This window comes from Maylandia zebra, linkage group LG5 (assembly GCF_041146795.1).
Source record: "Maylandia zebra isolate NMK-2024a linkage group LG5, Mzebra_GT3a, whole genome shotgun sequence".
Lineage (NCBI taxonomy): Eukaryota > Metazoa > Chordata > Actinopteri > Cichliformes > Cichlidae > Maylandia > Maylandia zebra.
This window is the reverse complement of record NC_135171.1, coordinates 38,380,243-38,388,945: the sequence shown is the minus strand read 5'-3', so window position 1 is coordinate 38,388,945 and position 8,703 is coordinate 38,380,243. Positions and strand designations below refer to the sequence as shown.

Sequence of the window (8,703 nt, the reverse complement as noted above, 5' to 3'; positions counted from 1 at the left end):
AGCCTCTCGCAAGTGGATTAATAGTTTACTGAGCTACGAACATTGCCCCAAAAGAAACACGCAGCCAGAAGTTAGGTTTCATGCCTTTGACATGCGCTCCATTTTTGGACTCGTGTACTTAAACCTGACCCTGAATTAGATACGACGTTTGATAAAGCCTCTGTTACCAAGCCTGTGGATCATTTCTTTACTTTAGCTGATTATTATGTCTGTGTCTCTCAGCCTATATTACATCTGTCCTTTTATTCCAAAGAGTTATGTGCTGACTGTGGACTCCAGCTTACCAGTTTCCCTTACATGTGGGAGAGCTGCCTGCTCGGACAAGACGTATCAAGTGTAAGTTTCAGGGAATTAGTTCCACAGATCCAACTTAGAAGGGAATGCCACAGATGAGCACAGAGACGTACAGTGTACTGTATATCATGTTATACCACATTTGTCCTTCTATTTCGGGTGCGCTAGATTGGGTCAGCTCAGCCCCATCTGTTAAGAGACACTTTAACACAATCACAAACTGACTATTTAGCAAGAGCACAAAGTATTTATTGAACAGCTGTATTATCTTTTAATGTGGAAATTTAAGGAATGATTAAATACATTTTAAGAGAAAGGTTTAAATCCAAAAAGCACAAACAATAAATATTGTCTCTGCAGTATAAATGTAGCTGCTTAAATACTGAATGTCAGCACCAGAAGCTTTTACTCTACTGGACAAAGTAAATATTAAAGTCCTCTGGCAGCACAGAGCAGCTGAACACAGAGGAGGCAGAAGGGAGCACCAATTGCTCTAAAATCTCTGTTTCTGGTCCTGATATGGGAAAAACTAGAATGAGAGGAAGAAAAGGATGGTGTAAGAGCCTGGAGTGTGTGTTTCGCTGCCAGAATACCCACCTGTTCAGACAGGCGTTTAAAGTTTAATGCGCTACAGTCTTTCGCTTTAGCTTTTTGTTGTTGTTATTGTTTTTATCCCTTTTTTTCAATTTCTCTTTTATCTTTGACATATGAATGAAGAAATCCAGAATAATGCATGTAGATAATAACAGCTCTGCCGTGCTGTAAAGATTTTCGATATAATCGTGAAATTTTAATTTAATTTAATTTACCACCCTGTTACTTCCACCTCAGAAATAACAAATAGAACAATTAATAAAAGAAGTCCAAAAACCTGAATGGGTTTGAAGGAGAGAAGAGGTGAGTGGAGAAGAGCTTTTACGGGTTTTACAGTCGTGCGGCACAATGAGGCTTGAAGACGGGGTACAGATGGGTGAGGCTCAGAGGTAAGCAGGGCTAAACACGCTAACAAGATTGTCTGCGAAGTCATCCCAAAGCTCCGAACACACAAATCTCACCAGGCAGATGTGATGCATAGCTGATGAATCTGGACGAACTGTGATTGAGTGCTGAAATCATTTCAAACTTTAAGAGCTCTGAGATAGTTTGCTGCTTCGCGTGAATGCTGGCTGTCCTGTATTTATAAATGAAATGATAGATGGGGAAAGTTCCTGAGGAGAAAACTGCAAATTAGTTGATTAATGGGCATCAGCACACAATAGAGAATTGCATTATTGGTCTCAGCTGAGATGAGCATTGACAAGAGAGATGAATGTAGTAACTAAAGAGGCCTCGAAGCTTAATGACAAAGCTAAAAAAATATATATATCTGTTGGCAAAATTTGCCTTAAAAAGTATAACCAGTGTATGTTTGTCTAAGAACCACTGATTATTGTGTACTAATTTAGGATTTGGTTAATGCATTTTACACTTTACAAGAAGGTCTCTCTGTTTGTTGTCAGGGTGACCAAGAAAACAGTTAAAACACACCATGAGAAAGAGCAAGGCAGGATACAAAAAAGGGATTTACTGTATCACCAGCACTTGTTAACAGCTGTATCAGTTGGTCTCAGTTCAGAGGGATTCCGACAGCTGGTGTGTGTGTGTGTGTGTGTGTGTGTGCGTGTGTGTGTGTTTGTCGGGAGGAACTGGGTGTGGAGTCTTGACCAAGGGCATAGGACAGAAAGAGGGGAGCGTGGTATAGTGGCTGGAAAATTCTCCAGACTCTTTCTGCCTGTAAAACAAAAGTCAAGAGTTTATTTTCAAGAGATAACAACCACTGTCCCTTTAATTTCATTTACCTTATTTTGCTGTCCTTGCTGATTGTTTATTACATTTCAAGCACAAAGGCTTCTTTTAAATCTGTGTGGCAGCACAACAAAGAACCATATTTTCTGCATCGATAACCCCGTAAAGGCTGGGTTCTTTCACTTGTCATATTTCTAATAAATAAATATAAACATAATATTACTTTACCGGGCTGTTTCTTGCTTTATTTTGTGTGAACTGTGAAACACAATTGTGTTGTTATTATGTTGGTTTCACAGAAATAGTTTTTAAAAAAAGAAGGCAAAAACATATTCAGCCAACATCTCCAAAAGCTGATCCACACAAGCAGACAATTTAGACTCTGCAGGACTTGTTTACACTCTGTTACCTCAGAGCATGAAAAGGAACAGAAAAACAAATGCATTGTCTATACCAGTCTTAATCTTTGTTTTATTTTTTACTTTTTGAAATTATATATATTTTTTAAAAAGGTGACAATCGATTAGAAAGCAGGGGTCATCGTCATTAGAGCGTAATAACAGTCTAAAAAATATGCAACCTAGATTTGGGGTTGTAAACAGTGTTTTATAATGACTACAACACAGACGACGGGACTGACAAAATAAACAGACGGCATGGGTGGAGAGGGAGGGGTGTAGCGAAAGTATGCTCAACTACTCAGCAACAGCCACTCAAGTCGTGACGTGTTCACGGTGCTTCCTGCAGCGCTTTAACCCGGGTCCTAGAGACAGTATTTGAGCTTTCTATTCGCTACTTGGCGCTGTTGCTATGGGGCTGTGCATGTTGAGGCGTGCACGTTGCACCGTGCATGGAAAACAGTTTGCGTGTGCTGACTGAGAGTCTAAGGTTGGGGCAGAAAGTGTCAGGAGCAGGTTAAAGAAACCGCATCGAGAGCATAAACATGATGAAACCAGATTTGATTCCGCCACTTTTTATTGTATTTTTTTTTATTGTTGCTGTTGTTATTGTTGTTTACCATCTTTAATGTCGACGATCCAACATTGTGACTACCGCAGGACAGTGAAGCATGGCTCCCCGTGCGTCTGAGGCGATGACCTCGTTGAACTTTAACCCACAACAAATATTTATGCAGGTGGTTTATTATCTGTATTTTAGTCTGTGGGAGTTTAACTAGACTTTTATAAATTATGTAAACAACTTTCATGTGTTATTAATATCTAAAAAATATGTTATATAGGTCCAGGTAGAGGTGAAACGCTACGATATTCATATTATTAAGTTTACAGTATACTGTAAGAGGATGTTTACATGTGAAGAGTGACACCCCAGGAACTTATGTTGTTCTGTAAGTGCAAGTTACACAAATATGTCAACAAGCACCCGATGTTTTACTATATATATGCGACAAATATATTTTGTGTGTGTGTGTATATATATATATATATATATATATATGTATAGAGAGAGAGAGAGAGAGAGATGTTTTTGTTATACAAGTATATATAAGTAACATACCTACAAAACCAGAATTTCTTTTAGCAAAGAACTGATAAATTTCATCATTGCCAGATTAAAACACGGGAGCATTAGTCTGCGGCTGGATCACACCCAGCTCCGCGGGCTCGCGCCACAGACGCTCCACCGGCCGGGCATGTGTTTTCATATCTCGCGCGGAGCAGCAGCAGCAGAGCGCGCGGTATGAAATGGCTGAGAATACGAGCAAGAGTGCAAGTGTGTGCTATGCTGCAAATATTACCTGACAAACACCTAACACATGGCCTCCAAAAAACGCGTTATTTCGACGTTAGTCTGGGTGGGGGCAGGTGGGTTTTTGTCCCCCTCGGACATGCCACGGGGGTAAAAAAACAAAACAAAACAAAAAAACCCAAACCAAAACAAGGCAGGTGTGCGGCGACTGCCGGTGCCACGGACAAACTTTACACAAACACATGGAATCAAAAGTCAGGTAAACGCACGCGGATGGCAACACAATAAATGAACACGTCACGGGAGCAAGTAAGCGCTAAATGGATTGGATAGAAAACAGATTTTAAAAAAAAAATTCACGATAAAACAATTAGTAGAGGGGGGGGAAATCGATTCAGCTTTTGTGTTCCGGAAACAAACAATTCTTCGACATTAGATCCATGCATATATGTATATTTTTAGATTTTTGTTAGAGCCAACACTGTTTAATAAAACATGTTCTGATTCTGCTGGTGTTATCCCCAGCTAGAAATTGGTTGCCAAGCATTGCATCATTCCTTTCATGTGACTCCCATACGCCCCAAATTCGTCCTGGCCGTCTTATGACTGCATCACAATTGCTGCTCGCACAAACTATACACGCTAGTGTGAACAACCAGCTAACCCGCAGATTTCCCCCGCCCCGAGCTGTTTTCGGGTCACTCTATTGGATGTCACCAAGGAAAAGATGTTAACTCTGCTCTTCTTATTGGTCCACGGGAATGTCAGGTTTCGTCGCTCTGGTTAGGTTGCGCCGAAATTACCTTCCCATGCATAGTTCGGTTGGCGTCTCCCACAATATAAACGCCGCCGGGAGTTTCCGTAAAATCACATTCAGCCGTCAAGACTGAACAATGGTTAACATGAGCTATCACCAATTTTTACTAAAATATCTACATTCGAATTCAAGACAGTCGAGAAGGCGAGCGAATAAAAGAAAAAGGGTAAGCGGATGTTCCTGTTAGCAGTTCTGCTGTTTATAATCTTTCAGTGAACAACTAACGGCGACTTCACACACTCTCGGAGTGCTCCATCGGTGTAGTGGAAAACGAAAAAAGCACTGTGCATGTTTTTTGGCCGATATTTCAGAGCCATTTTTAGAATAACAGTTGCTTTAATCGACCATAATTTTATTCGAGTTGTTTTTAGGTGTTGTCCGCTTCGTTTTCCAAGTTGTCAAGCTCTCACGGACTTGTGCCGAGGAAGTTTCGATGTTTTGGCAGCCGACCGTGCCGAACGCCCCGACACAATTCCGCGAATGTAGCACCAAAGGCATGCACCGCTTTAAATTTCAGTTGTCATTGATTGTGAGCGTTTATAACAGAGTCTATACTGCGCCGTAACGTCTGACAGTAATTGGTGGAGCTGTCGACATGAAATTGGACGTGTTTAATTTTTGTTTTTTGCGCTTTGACAGTCCCGTTTAGGGTGAAACGTTCACCGCTGAATGAGCAGCTGTTTTCGTTACTTTTCCTTTCCACCCATCCCACTCTTTGCTTTTCTCCTTTTGTTTCGCCCATTCCCCCGGCTGGACTTGGGTTTCCATGACGTAATTGTCTTGGCGTACAGTGGTCATGTAACTAAAACAGGAAAAACGTATATACGCATGTTATTATAAAACACTGTTAAAAAGGAAAAATGTCACGCGTTTTGGTCACCACAGTTTTAACGCGTGTACGTTTGCGTTCACATCTGACGTTTAACAGGAGGAAGCTAAACAGGGTTTCTTTATTTGTATTTTTTACCGCTCACATTTTATATCACTGCCTAAGTCAAAGTATTTTATTTTTTCTCTTTACACATTAAAAAACCTTTTTATGACAAAACTCAGTCATTGTGATGGCTTTTGTGTACTGGTCTTTAAGACGACTGTAAGCAGAGCAGACAGTCAGAGCTGGACTCCTGAGTTTCCTCGGCGTTTTAACCACTTGTTTATCGACTCCGGCGTGTTTTGAGGACCGTCAAAAGCAGGGGGCGCAGTGGAGAGCACCTTGGTCTTTGTTTACAATAATTATGTGACGGGAATTTTGCCTTCTTTCTTCTTCTTTATTATTTCATCAGTTAAACCAGTGGCGTTTCGGGCACCTTTTTGTTTCCACTCACAGCAGGCTCGGTGTTCGCCAAATCTCTATTTTGATTTTGAAATCTCAGCAATTTCAATCAGTAAGGGGGGGAAAAACACTATTCTTTTTCTTACTAACCTACTAAATATGTATGTTTCTTTGCAGAATTATTGGGACAAGCTATCTCCAACAAATTGCCAGACTTGATTAAAGGAGGCTTTCTAAAGGTAATATTTAACATTCATTCCATCTTTTAAGATTTCGACGTGATCTTTTTTATTTTTCCATCCATTTAATTGTGGAATTACGGCATTCTAAATTGATTTCATTTTTTTGGTGCAATAATGCATTTTTCTCTGTGTTACTCTGTTTTATTTAAACTTGATTAATTATTGAGTAGACAAAGCCTGACTATAGTATTCAGTTTTGAGACAGACCATCCTAAATCCCTGTGTACTCGGACTACATATCTAATTACAGTTATTTTTAAATTGAACACAATGTCAGTCATCTAACCTGCAGCTGCTTTGCACTTTTCCCTTTCACCCCCCCTCCCCTCCCCTCTCAGGTCCAGTGTGAACTGTGTGGCCGAGTATCTGTGCGTTGCGACTGATTGGCGAGATGACTGCCGAGTGGCTACACCTGCCCCCGCCGTACCCCCCTGGTGTGGGGCCGTTGTATGGTGCAGAGTTGGAGGCGTGGTATGAGGACCTGCAGGATATTCTGGGCTCTGACACAGGAGGGGCAAAACTGGCACGAGCCCCTACATGCACCGAGGTCAGTAGTTTGAAAAATGAAATGGTATCATACCCATGATGAATGTGAGTCTTTGTTCATTGCACTTTTTTTTCTGTTTTCTTTTATTTTAATTTTTGTGAAAATTTTCACTCGTGTGCCAGACGACGTTTAATTTACTTGCACTTTTTACTCTCGACAGGTTTTGACATTTACATTTTGTGCTTCCAGAAGGAGCCAGAGTTCATGGATGTCCTAGAAAGTTGCTCTCTGACGTGGCTGACTGATGGCAGCCAGACATGGGGTGACGGTGTCCAGAGGACCACAGAGGAGATCCACAGCACCCAGACCCTGCATCACAACTCGTCGTCATCCTCCTCTTCCTCCTCCTCCTGCATGAGTCCAGCTGTTACAGAAGAACGGCAGGTGGAGGCTGAGGGTGGGAGAAGTGGAGATGGCTCGGCAGGAGGTGGCAGTGACTTGCTGCCTCCCGAGTTCTTCGAGTTGCTGAGTGATGGAGGAGTGGGAATGGTGGATGCGAGTGGAGCAGTGATCAGCGGTGGCTATTATTACCACCACCAGCACCACCAGGCTAATGTCCATCCTGCATCTCCCTCAGCCAGCGAGGAGGAACTGCCTTGTGTCCCCGATTCGCCATCTTGCTCCTCTTCAGCCTCCCAGTCACCATCTCAAATTTGTTCTTCTCCCTCTTCGCCTGTGTCTTCTCCCTCTGTTTACCCATCCTCCCGTTTGGGAAAACGCAAGAGGACCACCAGCGAGAGGGCCAACGGTGCCTTGTCCTCTTTTGTTTCCTCCTCGCAGCGCTCATCCTACTCATCTACCAAAAAGAGTCGCAAAGAAAGAGAGCAGGAGAACGAGAGGAAGGTACAGGAGCTGACAGAGCAGAACGAGCGTCTTAAAGCAGAAATCGAAAGGCTGGGAGAGGAGGTACAGAGGACACGAAGAGCCCTTATCGAGAGACTAGTCAACACCAGAAAATGAGAGGGAGGTGGTGAAGGAAGACGGGAATAAAATATGTCAGGTCCTACAGAATTCGAACAAGCAGTGGTGGGGAAAGGTGTAACAGGGTGGTCATGAAATGCCTCTTAGAAGAATGAAAACCAAAGATAAATTTTTATAAGTGAGGATTTTGTTTCTTGTAAAAGACAGATAAAGATTGCAAGAAGAAGGAAAGTGATGAAAGTCAAGACATGAAAGGGTACAGAGAGAAAAGGGGCTGCAACAGCATTGCGGCTTTTCGAAAGACACAGCATGTATGAAGGAGAACAGACGGCTCTTAAGTGCAAATCATGCAGAGGTTTTAATGAATGTCATTTTGAGGAATGCCTAATGAGATCCATATTTTGAGTTGCATGTAGGACAGAAAGGAACTTCATTTAAAGAGCATTTCACTGATAGATCTTCCCACCATTTTGCAATAAATTGTAACTCCTACTTTAAGGGCTGCAATCTGGCTAGCAGAGATTATTTGCCCCAATTTGTGGAGAGTTTAGGAGCTCAGGAAAAGTCTGAAAGTGCCCAGTGCAGTGTGAGTATGAGAGAATGCTTTTTATTTGTGGGGGGAGGAAAAAAAAAAAAAAAGACATCATTTTCTTACTTTTGTATAACCCATGGCTTGTGTGTATGTGTATTTAGATAAAGCAAGTAGGAACCGGCTCTACTTTCTAAGCTGACCTTTTCTATTATGGGAATTTGGGGTAGAATTATTAAGAGCTCTTCTACCCTTATTTACTATTTTTATATAATGCTGTAATATATACAATTGTACTGTAAAGGCTTGTACTGTAATATACCAACATATCCGCTGTTATTTTCTCATTGTAGTCACTTAAATTGTTAATTGTAGAATACTGCATGCATGGCTTTTGTCACTGATGGCATTAAATCTATGTATTTTACCATACCATTCATTTTATCCTGCGTTGTAACACACTCAATTTGCAATAAACAAGAAAACTAGAATATTTTTCTGTGTCTGTGATTATTTGTCTTAAGGATCTGTGCTCTTTGTGTGTGTGTGTGTGTGTGTGTGTGTGGTAAATGAGAAAGGTGGAGA

The 8,703-nt window shown here is 41.5% G+C and overlaps 1 protein-coding gene across 3 annotated transcripts; it reads left to right on the top strand.

Annotated features, from left to right (window-relative positions):
• Positions 1–4,619: 4,619 nt before the first annotated feature.
• On the top strand, positions 4,620–8,611 carry ddit3 (DNA-damage-inducible transcript 3). Of its 3 annotated transcripts, none has more exons than XM_076884316.1 (4): positions 4,620–4,772; positions 6,057–6,118; positions 6,460–6,668; positions 6,861–8,611. In XM_076884316.1, the coding sequence occupies exons 3-4, from the start codon at positions 6,513–6,515 to the stop codon at positions 7,626–7,628; spliced, it is 924 nt and encodes a 307-aa protein (XP_076740431.1). In that variant the 5' UTR covers positions 4,620–4,772; positions 6,057–6,118; positions 6,460–6,512; the 3' UTR covers positions 7,629–8,611. The 3 variants fall into 3 exon arrangements, with proteins under 3 accessions (XP_076740431.1, XP_004547750.1, XP_012773660.2); XM_004547693.4 differs by having other exon boundaries at positions 6,858–8,611; XM_012918206.4 differs by lacking the exons at positions 4,620–4,772; positions 6,057–6,118 and having other exon boundaries at positions 6,525–6,668; positions 6,829–8,611.
• Positions 8,612–8,703: the final 92 nt, after the last annotated feature.

Bases quoted from the DNA above. Each gene is read 5' to 3' on its own strand.
- ddit3 (XM_004547693.4), top strand. From the start codon at position 6,513: ATGACTGCCGAGTGGCTACACCTGCCCCCGCCGTACCCCCCTGGTGTG. The intron at 6,669-6,857 runs GTCAGTAGTTTG...TTGTGCTTCCAG, and splicing joins GAGCCCCTACATGCACCGAG to AAGGAGCCAGAGTTCATGGA.